A 24,517-nucleotide genomic window follows, 5' to 3' on the forward strand; every position below is an offset into this window, starting at 1 on the left:
GATCAAAATGTTCCATATTTGTGCTGTCCAATATGGTAGTCACTAACTATTAAGCCCTTGAAATGCAGCTAGTGTGACTAAGGAACTGAATTTTCAATTGTATTTAATTTTAATTAATTTAAACAGCTACCTTTAGCTTCATGTGAGCAAGGACCATATCTATCTTGTTTACTGGACAGTGCCTGGTATGAAAAGGGTATTTAATAAGTTTATTAAATGAATGAAAAAACCTCATCCCAGAATTGTTTAATGTTTCCTCTCTCATGATGTCCTCTTTCCCAACTCTACCATCCATTAGAAACACTATTCCACTAGAAATAAACATGGCATCCTTAGCTTTTACATTGAATGTTCTACCTTTTGATTTAATTGAAATCCATCTCACCAAGGACACTACTTCTTCTTGGGGCCCAAATCAAATGGAGAATGCTCATCATTCCACTCTCCATGTATAATAATCCTAAAGCACAGCAGAAGTGGGATCGGCTTTCTCCTTTCTACTACTCCTTTCACTCTCTTAAAAACACTTCCACTATGGGTCATGCTGTTGTTCACTTTCCTCAATGTTGTGTTCCACAATCTTTGGGTCACTTCTCCACATTTTCTGAAGAATCTGACTCCAGTCATAAGTACTTATCTTTGGAGTCGATGCAGATGACATACACTTGGCTTAGCAGGTTCCTTAACTAACTCGAATCTAATTATCTTCACCGATCTTTACCTCTACTTCACATCAGCCTCTCGTACCCATGGCTGTTTCTTGATGTTAGCTAAAGGTCCTTCCTCCACTTTGAAACCTTAATCTCAATATCCTACTCTGATCACCGTATATTATATTTCCAAAGGCTGCTCATCTTATCTCCTCCAGCCCAATCTCTGGACCTATCACCTTTCCAGATTCCTACTAGCTTCCCTTTCTTCCTTACCCAGACTATATTCTGCCCCATCAACTATTCTGTCCCCATTTTCTTCAATTTTCTGGTCATTTTTTTGTCATTATTCTCCTTCAATATCCAACCATTGATGAGCCGAAGAAGCTATGTTCTCTACTCCCAAATCTTGACTGATAAATGCTGCTTGAGAAAATTATAAAACCATGCAAATTGATACCATAAGTCTCCATACTCAGCTGGAACTTAATTGCTCCCAAATAACCTTTATGTATATCCTTAACACAGTTTTCCCATTAAACCTTACAGCTCTTGCAAATTTTAACCTATCTTCTTAAATCCTAACCCATTTCACATTGATGTATACAGTGTTAATGAAAAAGATCAAGGCTATCAAGTAAAAATATCTAACTTCTGCCTTGGACACTCAAAAACTTAGTTCCTTCTCCTCCTGTCCTTCCATGGAGTTTCCATGTAGAGAAAAGGGAACCATCCTACACTGCTGGTGGGTATGTAAATTGGTGCAGCCACTGTGGAAAACATTATGGAGATTTCTCAAAAACTAAAAATAGAATCAGCCTCATCTTCTTAATGTTCTAAAATGCCATCAGTTCTAGAAAGCTTTCTTTGCCCAGAATAGGTAAGGTTCCCTTGTATATGTTTACCTTTGACTTAGCACTTATCATACTATACTATCATCATTGATTTTATTTTCTATAAAAGAAGGGACAGAGACCATATCTGATCTAATACAGTCTCCTTAAAACCTGGCATATTGCCTGGCCCAATGTTTGTTGACAAAGGAAGAATGAATGGATGGATCCAAATAGCTAGAGAGCGACAATCAAATGAAATTAAATGGATATACACCAATGCAGGAGAATAAGACCTGAATAATAACCTCCTTGAGGGTAAAACTCACATTGCATATGCCTTTGGCACCAGCTCAGTGTCTGATATAGTATACAGCATATTGTTAGGTGTTCAGTAAACATTTGTTATTGTTCTCATAACACACATAAAGTCTCAGTGAGGCTGTTTGGCTTATAGCAGCATTAGGTCACTAAATAAATGTAAGTCCTTGCATCCACCTCTTACCAAAGAACAGAAACGCGCACATGCCTTTTCTTCTTATACAAGGTTAAAAGGTACATTGTGGGCTTCCCTGGTGGCGCAGTGGTTGAGAGTCCGCCTGCTGATGCAGGGGACATGGGTTTGTGCCCTGGTCCAGGAAGATCCCACATGCTGCAGAGTGGCTAGGCCTGTGAGCCATGGCCACTGAGCCTGCACATCTGGACCCTGTGTTCCGCAACGGGAGAGGCCACAACAGTGAGAGGCCCGCGTACTACAAAAAAAAAAAAAAGGTACATTGCCTTAGATATTATTCCCTCTGCCTGAATGCCCACTGTTCTCTCTAGCAAACACCTATTCATTCCCTAAAATTCACTTTTAAATACTGCTTATTCCTGGAAGGCTATCCTGTCTTCTTCAGAAACAGTTAAGCACTTTTTCCTCTGTGGCCCATGATGTCTGTTCTTCCCTGAAATATTTAACAATTTGATATAATCATTTGCTCACTTTGAAGGCAGATATGATATTCTAGTCACCCTTGTAGCCCTAGTCCCTTAGCATAGTGTCTGGAATATGTGTTTCTTGATGAAAAGAGATTTATGCCATGTTCAACCTACTCTTCCTTCTTTCACAAGAACATATTGGGGTTTTTGATAAATCTCACTCTAATAAATTCTCCTTAGCCTCTACCTTTAAAGTAATATTTTTACCTTTGGGAGAACTTGTGGCCCATGGATATCCATTCCTTCTCTATCAGGATCTTCATTTTTATACAAAAAGAAAATTTTGCATTAGAAAAATCATAAAATTAATTAACCATACCTATAAAATATCAAAACACTTTGCTGAAGTAGACTTTGTACAAATTTGCATTGAACTGATCATAAAGTAAATTTCCCAAATGATAAATAAGTTACTTGGATTTCATTTAAAACCTATACAGGCTGCCTTCAAATTTCAAAGCTCTCAGGAGAAATTATTCTGGATTTGTATCCATTGTCACATTTCTTTTGGCTTTTACATAATGTGTGACAAGCCATTTGAGTCATCACTAAGTGCAATCTTGATAAACATATTACATTCAACCTATGAAAAAACAGGGATCCAAAGGCAGTACTTGAGTTTATACCAAGAACAAATCTTGATATAAACACATTTTCAAGCATTAAAAAAAATAAAGCATTTCCAAAAGAAAAATGAGGATAAACCCCTACTGTGAGTTCTGTTTCATAGAAAGACAAACTAAGAAACCTTGGATTCAGCACCAGAAAAAAATCATGAGTCTGACATCCAGACAGCTGATGCTGAAGATGATGAGCCCATCAGTCTGCTTATTTAACAGTCATCCATTAAATTTTGCAAACTTTTGGAGTCTTTCCTACCCCTTACATCAGCCTATTACATCCAACTTATCTTCTGATGGATAAGAAACTATGTTGAGTGTGAAATGTAAAGTATATAGACTGTAAATGCCTGGTTTAGTAGAAAGAAGTAAAATTGAAAAACAGAGCTGTTTTCGTAGACCTCTTTCTTGTAGAAAACAAGTAGGCTTAGAGTTATTTTTGATATATTCACAATCTCCCACTTGTGCAAAGTAAAATCCAATCACTTGTTCTCTTACCATGAGTCCCTTGAATGTCCTACAAAATAGATCTAGGAAGATGCTGGCCACAGAGCAGACCTGTGCTGTGTGGTCCCACCCATCAAAACAATGGACTAAGACATTGGTCTTTTCTACCTTCACTGCCTGTGAAGACAAGAGGCAAAAAGTAGCATAGACAATTTTTCATAGCATGCCGGGTTAATAAATAGGGTTACCACCCCTACAGCAGAGAACTTGGTCTTACTGGGCTACATGAATTTCTTCTCAAAATATTAACACCCTGTATGGGAATGACAAAGAAAATAAAGGGGAGCCGTGAAGGAGAGTGCAGCCACAGGGGTGCGGAGGGCAAAGTGGTGAGATTCCCGCACAGAGGATCAGGGCCGACTGGCACTCACCAGTCCGAGAGGCTAGTCTGCTCACCCACCGGGGTGGGCGGGGCTGGGAGTTGAGCTCCGGTTTCAGTCAGAGCTCCTGGAGAGGTCTGGGGTTGGTGGCCTTGAACACAGCCTGCAGGGGGTTAGTGCGCCACAGCAAGCTGGGAGGGAGTCCGGGAAAAAGTCTGGACCTGCCAAAGAGGCAAGAGACTTTTTCTTCACTCTTTGTTTCCTGGTGCACGAGGAGAGGGGATTAAGACGATTGCTTAAAGGACCTCCAGAGATGGGCACGAGCCGCGGCTAAAAGCGAGGACAACAGAGACGGGCATGAGACGCTAAGGCAGCTGCTGCTGCCACCAAGAAGCCTGTGTGCAAGCACAGGTCACTATCCACACCACCCTTCCGGGGACCCTGTGCAGCCCACCACTGTCAGGGTCTCTGGATCCAGGGACAACTACACCGGGAGAATGCACGGCGTGCCACAAGCTGGTGAAACGTCATGCCAGCCTCTGCCACCGCAGGCCCGCCCCACACTCTGTGCCCCTCCCTCCTCCCGGCCTGAGTGAGCCAGAGCCCCTGAATCAGCGGCTCCTTTAACCTCGTCCTGTCTGAGCGAAGAACAGACGCCTTCCGGCGACCTACACGCGGGGTCAAATCCAAAGCTGAGCCCCTGGGAGCTGTGAGAATAAAGAAGAGAAAGGGAAATCTCTCCCAGCAGCCTCAGAAGCAGTGGATTAAAGCTCCACAGTCAATTTGATGTACCCTGCATCACTGGAACATATGAATAGACAATGAATCATCCCAAATTAAGGAGGTAGACTTTGAGAGCAAGATTTATGATTTTTTCCCCCTTATCCTCTTTTTGTGAGTGTGTATGTGTATGCTTCTGTGTGAGATGTTGTCTGTATAGCTTTGCTTCCACAATTTGTGCTAGGGTTCTATCCATCCGTTGTTTTTTTTTTTAATTTCATTTTCTTTTCTTTTTATTTCTCTTAATAATTATATTTTTTATTTTAATAACTTTATTATATTTTATCTTTATTTATTTTACTTTATCTTCTTTCTTTCATTTTTCCTTCCTTCCTTCCTTACTCCCTCCCTTCTTTCTTTCTTTCTTTTCTTTCTTTCTTTCTTTCTTTCTTTCTACTTCTACTAATTCTTTCTTTCTACATTTTCTCCCTTTTATTCTGAGCTGTGTGGATGAAAGGCTCTTGGTGCTGCAGCCAGGAGTCAGTGCTGTGCCTCTGAGGTGGGAGAGCCAACTTCAGGACCCTGGTCCACAAGAGACATCCCAGCTCCACATAATATCAAATGGCAAAAACACCAGCACCCAGCTTCACTCAACAACCAGCAAGCTACAGTGCTGGACATCCTATGCCAAACAACTAGGAAGACAGGAACACAAACCCACCCATTAGCAGAGAGGCTGCCGAAAATCATAATAAGTCCACAGTCACCCCAAAACACACCACCAGATGTCGACCGGCCCACCAGAAAGACAAGATCCAAACTCATCCACCAGAACATAGGCACTAGTCCCTTCCACCAGGAAGCCTAAACAACCCACTGAACCAAACTTAGCCACTGGGGACAGACACCAACAACAACGGACACTACAAACATGCAGCCTGCAAAAAGGAGACACCAAACCAGCTTTATAACAACTGGTAAAGGAACTTTTCTAGGCAAGAAACACAAGAGATGGAAAAGACCTAAAATAACGAACCCAAAACAATTTAAAAAATGGGAATAGGAACATACATATCGATAATTACCTTAAATGTAAATGGACTAAATGTTATCACCAAAAGACACAGATTGTCTGAATGGATACAAAAAGAAGGCCCATATATTTGCTGTCCACTTCAGACCTAGAAACACATACAGACTGAAAGTAAGGGGATGGAAAAAGACATTCCATGCAAATGGAAGCCAAAAGAAAGCTGGAGTAGCAATTCTCATATCAGACAAAATAGACTTTAAAATAAAGACTATTAGAAGAGACAAAGAAGGACACTACATAATGATCAAGGGATCGATCAAAGCAAAAGATATAACAATTGTAAATATTTATGCACCCAACATAGGAGCACCTCGATACATAAGGCAAATACTAACAGCCATAAGCAGGGAATTCGACAGTAACACACTCAGAGTGGAGGATTTTAACACCCCACTTTCACCAATGGACAGATCATCCAAAATGAAAATAAATAAGGAAACACAAGCTTTAAATGATAGACTAAACAAGATGGACTTAATTGATATTTGTAGGACACTCCATCCAAAAACAACAGAAAACACATTTTTCTCAAGTGCTCATGGAACATTCTCCAGGATAGATCATATCTTGGGTCACAAATCAAGCCTTGGTAAATTTAAGAAAACTGAAATTGTATCAAGTATCTTTTCCGACCACAATGCTATGAGAGTAGATATCAATAACAGGAAAAGATCTGTAAAAAATACAAACACATGGAGGCTAAACAATACACTACTTAATAATGAAGTGATCACTGAAGAAATCAAAGAGGAAATTAAAAAAAAACTTAGAAACACATGACAATGGAGACACGATGACCCAAAACCTATGGGATGCAGGAAAAGCAGTTCTAAGAGGGAAGTTTATGGTAATACAATCCTACCTTAAGAAAGAGGAAACATCTCGAATAAACAACCGAATCTTGCAGCTAAAGCAATTAGAGAAAGAGGAACAAAAAAACCCATAAGATAGCAGAAGGAAAGAAATCATAAAAATAAGATCAGAAATAAATGAAAAAGAAATGAAGGAAACGATAGCAAAGATCAATAAAACTAAAAGCTGGTTCTTTGAGAAGATAAACAAAATAGATAAATCATTAGCCAGACTCATCAAGAAAAAAAGGGAGAAGACTCAAATCATTAAAATTAGAAATGAAAAAGGAGACGTAACAACTGACATTGCAGAAATACAAAAGATCATGAGAGATTACTACAAGCAACTCTATGCCAATAAAATGGACAACCTGGAAGAAATGGACAATTTCTTAGAAATGCACAACCTGCCAAGACTGAATCAGGAAGAAATAGAAAATACGAACACAGCAATCACAAGCACTGAAATTGAAATTGTGATTAAAAATCTTCCAACAAACAAAAGCCCACAACCTGACAGCTTCACAGGAAAATTCTATCAAATATTTAGAGAAGAGCTAACACCTAATCCTTCTCTAACTTTCCAAAATATAGCAGAAGGAGGAGCACTCCCAAACTCATTCTATGAGGCCACCATAACCCTGATACCAAAACCAGACAAGGATGTCACAAAGAAAGAAACCTACAGGCCAGTAACACTGATGAACATACATGCAAAAATCCTCAACAAAATACTAGCAAACAGGATCCAACAGCACATTAAAAGGATCATACACCATGATCAGGTCGGGTTGATTCCAGGAATACAAGGATCCTTCAATATACGCAAATCTATCAATGTGATACACCATATTAACAAATTGAAGGAGAAAAACCATATGATCATCTCAATAGATGCAGAGAAAGCTTTTGACAAAATTCAACACAGATTTATGATAAAAACCCTGCAGAAAGTATGCTAAGAGAGAAATTTCCTCAACATAATAATGGCCATATATGACAAGCCCACAGCCAACATCATCCTCAATGGTGAAAACTGAAAGCATTTTCACTAAGATCAGGAACAAGACAAGGTTGCCCACTCTCACCACTCTTATTCAACATAGTTTTGGAAATTTTAGCCACAGCAATCAGAGAAGAAAAGGAAATAAAATGAATCCAAATTGGAAAAGAAGAAGTAAAGCTGTCACTGTTTGCAGGTGACATGATACTATACATAGAGAATCCTAAAGATGCTACCAGAAAAATACTAGAGCTAATCAATGAATCTGGTAATGTTGCAGGATACAAAATTAATACACAGAAATCTCTGGCATTCCTATACACTCATGATGAAAAATCTGAAAGTGAAATCAAGAAAACACTCCCATTTACCATTGCAACAAAAAGAATAAAATATCTAGGAATAAACCTACCTAAGGAGACAAAAGACCTGTATGCAGAAAATTATAAGACACTGAGAAAGAAATTAAAGATGATACAAATAGATGGAGAGATATACCATGTTTTTGGGTTGGAAGAATCAACATTGTGAAAATGACTCTACTACCCATAGCAATCTATAGATTCAATGCAATCGCTATCAAACTACCACTGGCATTTTTCACAGCACTAGAACAAAAAATTTCACAATTTGTATGGAAACACAAAAGATCCTGAATAGCCAAAGCAATCTTGAGAATGAAAAACGGAGCTGGAGGAATCAGGCTCCGTGACTTCAGACTATACTACCAAGCTACAGTAATCAAAACAGTATTGTACTGGCACAAAAACAGAAAGATAGATCAATGGAACGGGATAGAAAGACAAGAGACAAAGCCACACACATATGGTCACCTTATCTTTGATAAAGGAGGCAGGAATGTACAGTGGAGAAAGGAAAGCCTCTTTAGTAAGTGGTGCTGGGAAAACTGGACAGCTATATGTAAAAGTATGGGATGAGATCACTCCCTAACACCATACACAAAAATAAGCTCAAAGTGGATTAAAGACCTAAATGTAAGGCCAGAAACTGTCAAACTCTTAGAGGAAAACACAGGCAGAACACTCTATGACATAAATCACAACAAGATCCTTTCTGACCCACCTCCTAGAGTAATGGAAATAAAAACAAAAATAAACAAATGGGACCTAATGAAACTTCAAAGCTTTTGCACAGCAAAGGAAACCATAAACAAGACCAAAAGACAACCCTCAGAATGGGAGAAAATATTTGCCAATGAAGCAACTGACAAAGGATTAATCTCCAAAATTTACAAGCAGCTCATGCAGCTCAATAACAAAAAAACAAACAACCCAATCCAAAAATGGGCAGAAGACCTAAATAGACATTTCTCCAAAGAAGATATACAGACTGCCAACAAACACATGAAAGAATGCTCAACATCGTTAATCATTAGAGAAATGCAAATCAAAACTACAATGAGATATCATCTCACACCAGTCAGAATGGCCATCATCAAAAAATCTAGAAACAATAAATGCTGGAGAGGGTGTGGAGAAAAGGGAACACTCTTGCACTGCTGGTGGGAATGTGAATTGGTTCAGCCACTAAGGAGAGCAGTATGGAGGTTCCTTAAAAAACTACAAATAGAACTACCATATGACCCAGCAATCCCACTACTGGGCATATACCCTGAGAAAACCAAAATTCAAAAAGAGTCATGTACCAAAATGTTCATTGCAGCTCTATTTACAATAGCCCAGACATGGAAACAACCTAAGAGCCCATCATCGGATGAATGGATAAGGAAGATGTGGCACATATATACAGTGGAATATTACTCCGCCACAAAAAGAAACGAAATTGAGCTATTTGTAATGAGGTGGATAGACCTAGAGTCTGTCATACAGAGTGAAGTAAGTCAGAAAGAGAAAGACAAATACCGTATGCTAACACATATATATGGAATTTAAGAAAAAAATGTCATGAAGAACCTAGGGGTAAGACAGGAGTAAAGACACAGACCTATTGGAGAACGGACTTGAGGATATGGGGAGGGGGAAGGGTGAGCTGTGACAAAACGAGAGAGAGGCATGGACATATATACCCTACCAAACCTAAGGTAGATAGCTAGTGGGAAGCAGCCGCATAGCACAGGGATATCAGCTCGGTGCTTTGTGACCACCTGGAGGGGTGGGATATGGAGGGTGGGAGGGAGGCAGACGTGTAGTGGAATAACTGAGGACATGGAAAGGAGACGTGGCCCATGAGCACCCCCCCCCCAGCAAACTGGGGGCTGGCGAATAAGCCAGAACTGGAAACAGTCCTGATTGCTTTGAGCCCCCGCCCCCCCGGCAAAACGGGGGCATGCAAATAAGCCAGAACTGCAAACAGTCCTGGATGCTTTGAGTCGCCCCCCCCTCCCCGGCAAACCGGGGGCTTGCGAATAAGCATTGAGTGCTTTGGGCACTGATCCATGAGATGTCCTCAGTATAATCAGAATGGTGGGAACACAAGGAAATGTCCTTGTGCTACTTCAGTATAATCAGAATAATGGAAACACAAGGCAATATCCTTGTGCTGCTTTTGCGCTCAAGGACGAAGCACGGCATGTTTTCAAGAAAGCCCATTGTTGCTTGTATAATCAATAAAAGCATATGTTGCTGCTTTGGCATTTCTGGAATGTTAAGAAAACAAGTCTTAAAATGTAAACATAGATAATGCTTAAATAAAAGCTACCACAGCAGGACAGACAGCGCTGTTTTGCCTGAGCGAGAGGCAGCCCTCTACTGCTGTGTTTCGGCACAGTTCATCTCGTGTGATGAGGTTGCTTTTGGAAACCCTGTCATAAGAAAAACTGCAACATTTGGCGCCCGAACAGGGACCTGAAAGTAAGTAATCGCGTGATCGCAGGACCGAAGGGGAATTTGGTACGCTCAAGAGTAAGTGAAACCTTCGGGAGCAGTAGAGTAACTGTAATGGGGAATTCCCATTCAGTAGAATTTCAATACATTAGACTCCTGAAACAGTTATTACGGAGTTCAGGAGTGAAAGTGAAACCAGAATCTTTTGATGAATTGTTTGCGCTGGTTCGTAAACATTGTTACTGGTTTCAACCTACTGGTCATAACCAGTTGAATTTAAAAGTTTGGAAACAGGTTATGCGAGCCTTAAGAAGAGCTCATCAGCGTGGAGACCCTATATCTGTCCGTGTTTGGTCTCTTTGTAAATTAATTTCCCTTGCCCTGGAACCATTACAATCTGAAACTGAAAGTGAAAATGGGGTGCGCCCTCAGCGTCCGAATTCTTCTCCCGATCATTCTGCTGCTTTTTGTACTCTGTTTCGTGAATCTCCTATAGAGGACCTTCCTCCGCCTCCTCCTCCCCTTGTGTCTGAGACATGAGAGGATTTTTCAGGTTTCAGTGATGGAGGGGCTTTTTCTGATGATGATAAAGATCGGGAGCAGGCTAGAAAACAAAATGAGATGCCACTTTCTCAACAGAATGAGATTTCTGATATACTTTCAAAGTTAAAAAATTTGATGGTTAAATTGGAAGAAAATAAAAACAATGTTACCACTCCTTTATATCAAGAGCCATGTCCTACTATTCCTTCGGCTCCTCCTTTAGAATTAGCAGCTTATCCTGTTGGAGCCTCTCGTCAGTTTCGCTTTCCTCTAAAACCTGAATCTAATAGACTATTGTTGGAAGAAGAGATGAATAAGGAAGAAAAGCAATATTCTGAATCATTTTTTGCTTTCCCTATTGTTAGACAAGCTATGCCTGCTAATGATCAATTTCCGAATGGATATGTAAATGTTGTGTATAACCATCATGATATAAAAATTTTAAAAATGCTAAAAGAAGTCATTAATGCATATGGGATGCATTCTAATTATGTTCAAGGTCTTTTGTCTAGGTATGCTTCCGAAAACATATTAATTCCTCAGGATTGGGAGGCACTTGCCAAGACTGTTCTTGAACCTGGACAATATATGCAGTTTAAGACTTGATGGAAAGAAGAAGGCGCCTCCATTGACCTGGTGGCAAGTGAAAAAGTTTACAGACACTACCAAAAATCTTATCATTTCACAGGGTAAACCCCTCAATAGCACCAGTCTTTTTGAGGCCATGCTGGCAGTGTTGTCTGCACAGGTAATAAGCATATCAGCCAATGAGAAAAATTGTACTAACCATACTTATTGGACATATATTCCTAACCCTCCTCTTAATATGGGGGTTACCTGGTGGGATGCCCCAATTCTTGTATAGGTAAATGAGTCTGGATGGTTGCCTGGTCCTTTTGATGATAGAGGCCCTTTGAAGCCGGAAGAAGAAGGAAGGATAATAGAGAATTACACGGTGGGTGTTAGTGGACCTCCTATTTGTACGGGAAAGGGAGATCATTGCCTTAAAATGAATTATCAGGCATGGTTAAGTGTTGTCAAATATGAAAGCAGATATCATGGGTTATATCTTTTGAGTGCTTATAGTTTTAAAAGTTCTAATTCCACTCTTAATGAGAATGTTTCCGCACCTTACTTGCCTCCATGCCAGGTGCCTCTTCTGGATCAATTATCGGATTGGGTCCATTGGACTCGATGCCGAGGGGAAATGGCTCGGGTTCTTGTTAATACTTCTTGGGGAAGTGTCACTGATTGGAGCCCTTTTGGCTCCACCTGAGGAAAAAGGGGTCTGAAGAATTTACACTGGCATAGAGAGGATAACACTATTTATAGCAATACTATTAATGATACCATAGTATGGCATGCAGGAGGGTTTTCTCCTCCTGGTCCTCATTTAAATGGATATCCCATCAAAAAGGACTTGTGGAAGCTTACGGCAGCTTTGGAAAAGATTAATGCTTGGGTAGGACATATGGTTAACAAATCTGGAAATCATAGTTTGACTTTTCATAAAAATGTTACTCGGTATACTCGTAGTTGTGTAAAATTACCTTATATATTGTTAAAGGGACCAGCTGAATGGAATAAGACTCTAGGTATTATAATATGTAAAAATTGCTCTCTGTATACCTGTATTAACTCTAGTATATCTTTTAACATATCTACTAAAAGTTTGTATATCTTACAAGTTCGGACAGGTTTTTGGCTTCCTGTCAATCTTGGAAGGGAATGGCAAGAATCTCTTCCTATGGCTGTTTTGCAATATTTAACTGATGCATTAAAAACAAGTAAAAGATTTGTAGGAATGTTGATTACAGCTGTCATGGGTAGTATAGCCATAACAGCTACTGCTGCAGTAGCTGGAGTTGCTTTAGAACAATCTATTCAGACCGTTGATTATATAACTGATTGGCATAAAAATTCTGAAATGCTTTGGTCCTCTCAACAACAAATTGATTCGGAAATACATTCGGAAATAGCAGACTTACAACAAGCTGTGGTTATGTTGGGGGACCAACTTGTAAATTTACAAAGACAAATGAAGCTACGTTGTGACTGGAATCAAAGTGCCTTTTGTGTCACTTCGGTTCTATATAATCAGTCTGCATTCCCCTGGGCAAAAATAAAAAAGCATTTATTACATCACAAAAATTTGACAGAAGAAATTGTGAATTTACAAGGGAAAATTCAACAAACTTTTCAGAAGAAATTACGACTTAATTCACAAGAAATATGGTCTGGAATTATTCAAGGATTTAATAATTTAAATCCCATGTCTAAATTACATGCTTTATTTGGTTCTACTGCAGGATTGCTAATGCTCATTATAATAATAATCATATGTTTAATTGTAGTCCGACGACGAGTGAAAGCTACCCGCCATGCAACCCCGCAACAAGCTGCCGTGTTCTCCTTGATGCTGCACAAGCTGGAAAACAAAAAGGGAGAAATGTAGTGGAATAACTGAGGACATGGAAAGGAGACGTGACCCATGAGCCCCACCCACCCAGCAAACTGGGGGCTGGCGAATAAGCCAGAACTGGAAACAGTCCTGATTGCTTTGAGCCCCCTCGGCAAACTGGGGGCATTCAAATAAGCCAGAACTGCAAACAGTCCTGGATGCTTTGAGCCTCCCCCCCCCCCGGCAAACCGGGGGCTTGCGAATAAGCATTGAGTGTTTTGGGCACTGATCCATGAGATGTCCTCAGTATAATCAGAATGGTGGGAACACAAGGAAATGTCCTTGTGCTACTTCAGTATAATCAGAATAATGGAAACACAAGGCAATGTCCTTGTGCTGCTTTTGGGCTCAAGGACGAAGCACGGCATGTTTTCAAGAAAGCCCATTGTTGCTTGTATAATCAATAAAAGCATATGTTGCTGCTTTGGCATTTCTGGAATGTTAAGAAAACAAGTCTTAAAATGTAAACATAGATAATGCTTAAATAAAAGCTACCACAGCAGGACAGACAGCGCTGTTTTGCCTGAGCGAGAGGCAGCCCTCTACTGCTGTGTTTCGGCATAATTCATCTCGTGTGATGAGCTTGCTTTCGGAAACCCTGTCATAAGAAAAACTACAATACACGCAAGAGGGAATTGATATGGGAACATATGTATATGTATAACTGATTCACTTTGTTATAAAGCAGAAACTAACACACCATTGTAAAGCAATTATACCCCAATAAAGATGTTAAAAAAATCCTCAACAAAATACTATCAAACAGAATCCAACAGCCCATCAACTGGATCATACACCATGATCAAGTGGGGTTTATTTCAGGAATGCAAGGATTCTTCAATAGAAGCAAATCACTCAACGTGATACACCATATTAAAAAATTGAAGGAAGAAAAACTTATGATCATCTTAATAGATGCAGAGAAAGCTTTCAACAAAATTCAACACCCATTTGTGATAAAAACCCTGCAGAGCGAGCCGCGGCTAAAAGCACGGACCCCAGGGACGGGCGGGAGACGCTAAGGCTGCTGCTGCCGCCAAGAAGGGGCCTATGTGCGAGCACAGGTCACTATCCACACCCCTCTTCCACGGAGCCTGTGCAGCCCGCCACTGCAAGGTTCCCAGGATCCAGAGACAAATTCCCCGGGAGAACACACGGCGGGCCTCAGGCTGGTGCAACGTCACGCTGGCCTCTGCTACCGCAGGCCCGCCCCGCACGCAGTGCCCCTCTCTCCTCCCCTGCCCCCACCGCCTGAGTGCGCCAGAGTCCCCGAATCAGCGGCTCCTTTAACCCCGTCCTGTCTGAGCAAAAAACAGACGCCCTCCAGCGACCTACACGCAGAGGCAGGGCCAAATCCAAAGCTGAGCCCCTGTGAGCTGTGAGAACAAAGAAGAGAAAGGGAAATCTCTCCCAGCAGCCTCAGAAACAGCGGATTAAAGCTCCACAATCAACTTGATGTACCCTGCATATGTGGAATACATGAATAGACAACGAGTCATCCCAAATTGAGGAGCCGTGAGGATAAAAGGTTCTTGGTGCTGCAGCCAGGAGTCAGGGCTCTGCCTCTGAGGTAGGAGAGCCAACTTCAGGACACTGGCCAACAAGAGACCTCCCAGCTACACATAATATCAAATGGCGAAAATCTCCCAGAGACCTCCATCATAACACCAGCACCCAGCTTCACTCAACGACCAGCAAGCTACAGTGCTGGACAACCTATGCCAAACAACTAGCAAAACAGGAACACAACCCCACCCATTAGCAGAGAGGCTGCCGAAAATCATATTAAGGCCACAAACACCCCAAAACACACAGCCAGACGTGAACCTGCCCACTAGAGAGACAAGATCCAGCCTCATCCACCACAACACAGGCACTAGTCCCCTCCACCAGGAAGCCTACACAACCCACTGAACCAACCGTAGCCACTGGAGACAGACATCAAAAACAGCGGGAACTACGAACCTGCAGGCTGCAAAAAGGAGACCCCAAACACAGTAAGATAAGCAAAATGAGAAGACACAAAAACACACAGCAGATAAAGGAGCAGATAAAAATGCACCAGACCTAACAAATGAAGAGGAAATAGGCAGTCTACCTGCAAAAGAATTCAGAATAATGATAGTAAGGATGATCCGAAATCTTGGAAATAGAATGGACAAAATGCAAGAAACAGTTAACAAGGACCTAGAAGAAATAAAGATGAAACAAGCAACGATGAACAACACAATAAATGAAATTAAAAGTACTCTAGATGGGATCAATAGCAGAATAACTGAGGCAGAAGAATGGAGAAGTGACCTGGAAGATAAAATAGTGGAAATAACTACTGCAGAGCAGAATAAAGAAAAAAGAATGAAAAGAACTGAGGACAGTCTCAGAGACCTCAGGGACAACATTAAACGCACCAACATTCGAATTATAGGGGTTCCAGAAGAAGAAGAGAAAAAGAAAGGGACTGCGAAAATATTTGAAGAGATTATAGTTGAAAACTTCCCTAATATGGGAAAGGAAATAATCAAGTCCAGGAAGCACAGAGAGTCCCATACAGGATAAATCCAAGGAGAAATACGCCAAGACACATATTAATCAAACTGTCAAAAATTAAATACAAAGAAAGCATATTAAAAGCAGCAAGGGAAAAGCAACAATTAACACACAAGGGAATCCCCATAAGGTTAACAGCTGATCTCTCAGCAGAAACCCTACAAGCCAGAAGGGAGTGGCAGGACATACTGAAAGTGATGAAGGAGAAAAACCTGCAACCAAGACTACTCTACCCAGCAAGGATCTTATTCAGATTTGATGGAGAAATTAAAACCTTTACAGAAAAGCAAAAGCTGAAAGAGTTCAGCACCACCAAACCAGCTTTACAACAAATGCTAAAGGAACTTCTCTAGACAAGAAACACAAGAGAAGGAAAAGACCTATAATAACGAACACAAAACAATTTAGAAAATGGGAATAGGAACATACATATCGATAATTATCTTAAATGTAAATGGACTAAATGTTCCCAACAAAAGACACAGATTGGCTGAATGGATACAAAAACAAGACCCTTATATATGCTGTCTACAAGAGACCCACTTCAGACCTAGAGACACATACAGACTGAAAGTAAGGGGATGGAAAAAGATATCCCATGCAAACGGAAACCAAAAGAAAGCTGGAGTAGCAATTCTCATATCAGACAAAATAGACTTTAAAATAAGGACTATTAGAAGAGACAAAGAAGGACACTACATAATGATCAAGGGATCGATCCAAGAAGAAGATATAACAATTGTAAATATTTATGCACCCAACATAGGAGCACCTTAATACATATGGCAAATACTAACAGCCATAAAAGGGGAAATCGACAGTAACACACTCAGAGTGGAGGACTTTAACACCCCACTTTCACCCATGGACAGAGCAACCAAAATGAAAATAAAAAAGGAAACACAAGCTTTAAATGATACATTAAACAAGATGGACTTAATTGATATTTATAGGACATTCCATCCAAAAACAACAGAATACACATTTTTCTCAAGTGCTCATGGAATATTCTCCAGGATAGATCATATTTGGGTCACAAATCAAGCCTCGGTAAATTGAAGAAAATTGAAATTGTATCAAGTATCTTTTCAGACCACAACGCCATGAGACTAGATATCAATTACAGGAAAAGACCTGTAAAAAACATAAACACTTGTAGGCTAAACAATACACTACTTAATAATGAAGTGATCACTGAAGAAATCAAAGACGAAATAAAAAAATACCTAGAAACAAAGGACAATGGAGACACAATGACCCAAAACCTATGGGATGCAGCAAAAGCAGTTCTAAGGGGGAAGTTTATAGCAATACAAGCCCACCTTAAGAAGCAGGAAACATCTCGAAAAAACAACCTAAACTTGCACCTCAAGCAATTAGAGAAAGAAGAACAAAAAAACCCAAAGCTAGCAGAAGGAAAGAAATCATAAAAGTCAGATCAGAAATAAATGAAAAAGAAATGAAGGAAACAATAGCAAAGGTCAATAAAACTAAAAGCTGGTTCTTTAAGAAGATAAACAAAATAGATAAACCACTAGCCAGACTCATCAAGAAAAAAAGGGAGAAGACTCAAATCAATAGAATTAGAAATGAAAAAGGAGAAGTAACAACTGACACTGCAGAAATACAAAAGATCATGAGAGATTACTACAAGCAACTCTATGCCAATAAAATGGACAATCTGGAAGAAATGGACAAATTCTTAGAAATGCACAATCTGCCAAGACTGAATCAGGAAGAAATAGAAAATATGAGTAGGCCACTCACAAGCACTGAAATTGAAATTGTGATTAAAAATCTTCCAACAAACAAAAGCCCAGGACCAGATGGCTTCACAGGCAAATTCTATCAAACATTTAGAGAAGAGCTAACACCTATCCTTCTCAAACTCTTCCAAAATATAGCAGAGGGAGGAACACTCCCAAATTCCTTCTATGAGGCCACCATCACCTTGATACCAAAACCAGACAAGGATGTCACAAAGAAAGAAAACTACAGGCCAATATTACTGATGAACATAGATGCAAAAATCCTCAACAAAATACAAGCAAACAGAATCCAACAGCACATTAAAAGGATCATACAACATGATCAAGTGGGGTTTATTCCAGGAATGCAAGGATTATTCAATATACGCAAATGTATCAATATGATAAACCATATTAACAAACTGAAGGAGAAAAACCATATGATCATCTCAATAGATGCAGAGAAAGCTTTTGACAAAATTCAACACCAAATTTATGATAAAAACCATGCAGAAAGTAGGTATAGAGTGAACTTTCCTTAACATAATAAAGGCCATATATGACAAGCCCACAGCCAACATCATCCTCAATGGTGAAAAACTGAAAGCATTTCCATTAAGAACAGGAATAAGACAAGGTTGCCCACTCTCACCACTGTAATTCAACATAGTTTTGGAAGTTTTAGCCACAGCAATCAGAGACGAAAAGGAAATAAAAGTAATCCAAGTCGGAAATGAAGAAGTAAAGCTGTCACTGTTTTCAGATGACATGATACTATATATAGAGAATCCTAAAGATGCTACCAGAAAACTACTAGAGCTAATCAATGATTTTGGTAAAGTAGCAGGATACAAAATTAATGCACAGAAATCTCTGGCATTCCTATACAGTAAGGATGAAAAATCTGAAAGTGAAATCAAGAAAACACTCCCATTTACCATTGCAACAATAATAATAATATATCTAGGAATAAAACTACCTAAGGAGACAAAACACCGGTATGCAGAAAATTATAAGACACTGATGAAAGAAATTAAAGATGATCCAAGTAGATGGAGAGATATACCATGTTTTTGGATTGGATGAATCAACATTGTGAAAATGACTCTACTACCCAAAGCAATCTATAGATTCAATGCAATCGCTATCAAACTACCACTGGCATTTTTCACAGCACTAGAACAAAAAATTTCACAATTTGTATGGAAACACAAAAGACCCCGAATAGCCCAAGCAATCTTGAGAACTAAAAACGGAGCTGGAGGAATCAGGCTCCGTGACTTCAGTCTATACTACAAAGCTATAGTAATCAAGATAGTATGGTACTGGCACAAAAACAGAAGATAGATCAATGGAATGGGATAGAAAGCCCAGAGATAAACCCACGCACATATGGACACCTTATCTTTGATAAAGGAGGCAGGAATGTACAGTGGAGAAAGGAAAGCCTCTTCAATAAGTGGTGCTGGGAAAAATGGACAGATACATGTAAAAGTATGAGATTAGATCACTCCCTCACATCATACACAAAAATAAGCTCAAAATGGATTAAAGACCTAAATGTAAGACTAGAAACTGTCAAACTCTTAGAGGAAAACATAGGCAGAACACTCTATGACATAAATCATAGCAAGATCCTTTCTGACCCACCTCCTAGAGTAATGGAAATAAAAACAAAAATAAACAAATGGGACCTAATGAAACTTCAAAGCTTTTGCACAGCAAAGGGGACCATAAACAAGACCAGAAGACAGCGCTTAGAATGGGAGAAAATATTTGCCAATGAAGCAACTGACAAAGGATTAATCTCCAAAATTTACAAGCAGCTCATGCAGCTCAATAACAAAAAAACAAACAACCCAATGCAAAAATGGGCAGAAGACCTAAATAGACATTTCTCCAAAGAAGATATACAGACTGCCAACAAACACATGAAAGAATGCTCAACATCGTTAATCATTAGAGAAATGCAAATCAAAACTACAATGAGATATCATCTCACACCAGTCAGAATGGCCATCATCAAAAAATCTAGAAACAATAAATGCTGGAGAGGGTGTGGAGAAAAGGGAACACTCTTCCACTGCTGGTGGGAATGTGAATTGGTTCAGCCACTATGGAGAACAGTATGGAGGTTCCTTAAAAAACTACAAATAGAACTACCATATGACCCAGCAATCCCACTACTGGGCATATACCCTGAGAAAACCAAAATTCAAAAAGAGTCATGTACCAAAATGTTCATTGCAGCTCTATTTACAATAGCCCAGACATGGAAACAACCTAAGTGTCCATCATCGGATGAATGGATAAAGAAGATGTGGCACATATATACAATGGAATATTACTCAGCCATAAAAAGAGACGAAATTGAGCTATTTGTAATGAGGTGGATAGACCTAGAGTCTGTCATACAGAGTGAAGTAAGTCAGAAAGAGAGAGACAAATACCGTATGCTAACACATATATATGGAATTTAAGAAAAAAAATGTCATGAAAAACCTAGGGGTGAAACAGGAATAAAGACACAGACTTACTAGAGAATGGACTTGAGGCTATGGGGAGGGGGAAGGGTAAACGGTGACAAAGCGATAAAGAGGCATGGACATATATACACTACCAAACGTAAGGTAGATAGCTAGTGGGAAGCAGCCGCATAGCACAGGGAGATCAGCTCGGTGCTTTGTGACTGCTTGGAGGGGTGGGATAGGGAGGGTGGGAGGGAGGGAGACGCAAGCGGGAAGAGATATGGGAACATATGTGTATATATAACTGATTCATTTTGTTGTGAAGCTGAAACTAACATACCATTGTAAAGCAATTATACTCCAATAAAGATGTTTAAAAAATAAAAATAAATTAAAAAAATAAAAAAAAATAAAAAAATAAAAAAAAAAAAAAGAAGCAAAATTGAGCTATTTGTATTGAGGTGGATAGACCTAGAGTCTGTCATACAGAGTGAAGTAAGTCAGAGAGAGAAAGACAAATACCGTATGCTAACTCATATATATAGAATTTAAGAAAAAAATATCATGAAGAACCTAGGGGTAAGACAGGAATAAAGACACAGACCTACTAGAGAATAAACTTGAGGATATGGGGAGGGGGAAGTGTAAGCTGTGACAAAGCGAGAGAGAGGCATGGACACATATACACTACCAAACGTAGGGTAGATAGCTAGTGGGAAGCAGCCTCATAGCAGAGGGAGATCAGCTCGGTGCTTTGTGACAGCTTGGAGGGGTGGGATAGGGAGGGTGGGAGGGAGGGAGAGAGACGCTAGAGTTAAGAGATATGGGAACATATATATGTGTGTAACTGATTCACTTTGTTATAAAGCAGAAACTAACACACCATTGTAAAGCAATTATACTCCAATAAAGATATAAGAAGAATAATAATAAGAATCTGCCTTCTAATGCAGGGGACGTGGGTTTGATCCATCGTCGGGGAACGAAGATACCACATGGCATGCGGCACCTAAGCCTGTGTACCACAGCTACTGATCCCGCCCACTCTGGAGCCCGTGCACCACAACTAGAGAGTAGCCCACACGCTGCAACTACAGAAGCCCGTGTGCCTCAACAAGAGACCACATGCAGCAATGAAAGATCCTGCATGCAGCACCAAAGATCCTGCGTGCCAAAACTAAGACCCGACATGGCCAAATAAATAAAATATTTAAAAAAAAAGAAAAGAAAGGAGTGTAACAGAAGGTGAGTTTACCTAATAAGGAAAAGAAAATCAAAGTCAACACATGATACAGGGTAAAAAGAAAAACTGAAGGAGGTCTACATTCATAAAACTTCTGAAAAAGACATGGATCAATTCTCAGAGAGAGAAGTGGGCAAGAGGAAGAATTCATGCTCAAAAACAGACAGGACTGTTCTGCATTCCAGTCCCAGACCTGACAATAATTTCCTCTGGAAGCTTTATCCATTTAGCCTTACTAATATAAATCCTTCCAACTTAAGATGGAGAGGTTTTCCTGTCTTAGGTCAGTTTCTGTACAATCAGAACTATGTAAAAATATGGGCATTTACTCAACCTGTGCAATTTTGGCAATGGTAGATATTGAGCATTCACTTATTCATTCTAACACTTCATTATGTATACCTCTGTGCCAGGTATGTGCTAAGTATTAGAGATACAAAGATGAGACTCAGTTTCTGACTTCAAAGAGCAAACTAGTCAGGGTGACCAAAGGTAAATAAATAAATACAATGCAGTGCAAAAACTGCTGTTATAGGGTAATGTGTAGTAACTATATCCTTTTGCAGGAGCCAGGGAAGCTTGAGCCTTGAAGAAAATGTAGGATTTTCTCAGGTGAGGAAGGAGAAGGAAATTTATTCACTCATTCATTCATCTACTCACCTAGCCAATAATTACTGAGTGACTATACAAGATGCACTGTTGTGTGCACTAGGTACACAAAAAAGACAAACATTTAAATGAATGACTACAAACCAATGATAACCAAAACAATAAAAGTTTATACCAGGTACAACAAAGGCACACAATAGCTAAAGAAGAGGAGACAACTAAAGTGGGTCTTGTCAGATGAGTAGGCATTTGTCAGATGGACCAGGAGGAAAGGACATTCCAGGCAAGGGGCATAATATAACAACATGTACAAAGGCAAGGATGTGAGGCATAGGTGAGGAATTCTTAACTAGCTTGGTGGTTGAGGCTAGGCTGGGAGTGAGGGAGTGAGGAGAGACAGGTCTGGCCAGGAGGGCAAGGGTCAGACTGACAAGTGTGCATTTTATCTGGTGGCAGCAGAGAGTCACTGGAGTGTTAAAAGCAGAGGAGTGCCATGATCAGATGTACTCACTGTGGTGACAGTAGGAGAATAGAGGACATAAATTTGGATTTAGGAAGACTAGTCAAAGAGTTACTAAAATTGTGAAATGCAACAAGGACCTGAATTAATGCAGTAGCAGTGGGGCTGAAAAGGAGAAGAGGGATGTTAAGAATGAAGATTCAACAGGACATAGTAAGAGAATGGATGTGGAATGAAGGAGAAAGAAAAGTCAAAGATGACTCTTAAATGTGTCACTTAGTAACTAGGTGGATTACAGTACCATTATCCTAAACAGTGAACATAGAAGAAGAAACAAGTTTTAGTTGGTGTTGGGAGTAGATAAGATTTCATTTGGGGCCATGGAGATTCTGAGGTAGTTGAGGGACATCTAATGGAGCATCCAGTGGACAGCTGCATATGTGGGTCTGGAGTTCAGGAGAAGGAGGAATCTGAGCCAGAGTATAGATTTGACCACTATATGAATACAGATGATAGTGGAAACTGTGCATGGCTGGTGCTGTCCAGGCAGAGACCAAAGTGAGAAAAGGAAAGACCTTAAAAAGTAGTAACGTTTAAAGGGAAAGTAGAGGAAGGGGGGGGGGCTATTACAGGAGTCAGCTTGTGAAAAAGAAGGCTGAAAGGTAGAAAGAGAACCAGGAAGTAGCAGTGGGATTAAGGCCAGAACTACAAAAATGGTTCAAAGAGAAAGGGGATAACAATGTCAAATGCAGCAGAGTGGTCAAAATAGAATAAAGATTAAAGTGACCCTGAGATCGACAAGTTAGGGGTCATTAGTGACCTCAGCAAGAACAGTAGTAATGGTATGTAAACTGGATCACAGTGACCTGAAGAGTGAAGGGAGGTGAGGAAGTGCGTATAGGGAAGGCCAATTACTTTCAAGAAAGCTCTAAGCAAGAGGAAAGAGAACAGTAACTAGAAGAGAATAAGAAAAGTTCTTTTTCTTAGGAATAAGAAAGTATTGAGCGTATTTCTGAGGGATGAAGCCAGTGAAAGGAAAAGTTTGAAAATGTAGGGGAAAGAGGTTCCTTGAAGGAGGGGATGGGATTAAGAATACAGGTAAAGGGATTAGTCTTACACAGAAGATGAGGCACCGTTTCCTCTGAGATAGCAAGAAAGGAGCAAAAAAAAGTTGGTAAGAATAGTAGTGGGAAGATGAGAGATTACCTTTATTTTTCTATGAAGAAGGAGACATGTCTGAATATGTGTTTACTGAGAGGGGAGTAACAGTGGTGTAGACAGCTTGAAAGTAAAATACAAATTAGGAATATCTGCTTGGTGGAACAGGGCTGGGAACCAACCAGGGACACATAAAATGACTGTTAAGTGGTCCTAAGGCTATAGGACTACAGTCAATATTATAGATCATAAACCTGTAATTATACCAAGTAACATGGCTATGGGATTTATTTCTTTGTGGCAATGTTTAGTTGTCAGGGCATAAGAGCAGAGAAAGTAGAGAATGAATGGGATTAACAGGGCGGGTAGAGTGGAAGGATAAAGAGGCAAGGTGGAATAGATGAGGTGCTACACCACTAGGTTTTGGCTTGATACGAAAGAAGGTAGGAAAAGGTGGAAAAAGTGGAGTTAAAAGTGTAGAGGTCTCCATGGGATAGAAGAACCAGGTTAGCTGGAGTAAGAGTGTAAGAACTGGAGTACAAAAGCTCAAAGAACTATCAGTGCAGAGTGTTTTATAGGTTGTACATGGACATTCAAATCTCCTGGGATTGAGAGGAAGAATCAGGATGGAGAGGAAACCACCTACCTAAAGTGGTTTCCAAAGTCCTTAATGGAGAAAGAAGAGTCATTAGGAGAGGTACAGAGTGGTATAGCTAAATGCAATAGACCTAAAAGGAGGAAGGAGTTTTGTAAGGAGCAAGGGGAGTATTGAACCTGTCATGGACCGTGCAGTTCATGGGGTGTGGGAAAATAAGTAACTTTTGTAGTAGAAGGTAAAAGAGAAATGATATTCCTAGGAGGATATATAGGTTGCGAGTAAGACAAGAGTCAGAGAGAT

The 24,517-nt window shown here is 40.0% G+C and overlaps 1 protein-coding gene and 1 long non-coding RNA gene across 2 annotated transcripts in view; one reads left to right on the forward strand and one right to left on the reverse strand.

The window, feature by feature from the left end:
- MTMR8 (myotubularin related protein 8) overlaps positions 1–24,517 on the reverse strand; it is a gene marked incomplete at both ends in the record, with an annotated part of 165,888 nt that overhangs the window by 99,170 nt on the left and 42,201 nt on the right. The window contains 2 exons of the mRNA XM_082682060.1: positions 2,672–2,721; positions 3,583–3,708. Of these exons, the coding sequence (XP_082538186.1) occupies positions 2,672–2,721; positions 3,583–3,708 (176 nt within the window). The remainder of the gene's footprint in view (positions 1–2,671; positions 2,722–3,582; positions 3,709–24,517) is intronic.
- On the forward strand, positions 10,298–13,862 carry LOC309839292. Its single transcript, XR_014298494.1, has 4 exons — positions 10,298–10,409; positions 11,614–11,673; positions 11,791–11,880; positions 13,280–13,862. It is a non-coding gene; the product is annotated as an uncharacterized lncRNA (long non-coding RNA).

The sequence above is a fragment of the Grampus griseus genome, assembly GCF_964374135.1.
Source record: "Grampus griseus genome assembly, chromosome: X".
Lineage (NCBI taxonomy): Eukaryota > Metazoa > Chordata > Mammalia > Artiodactyla > Delphinidae > Grampus > Grampus griseus.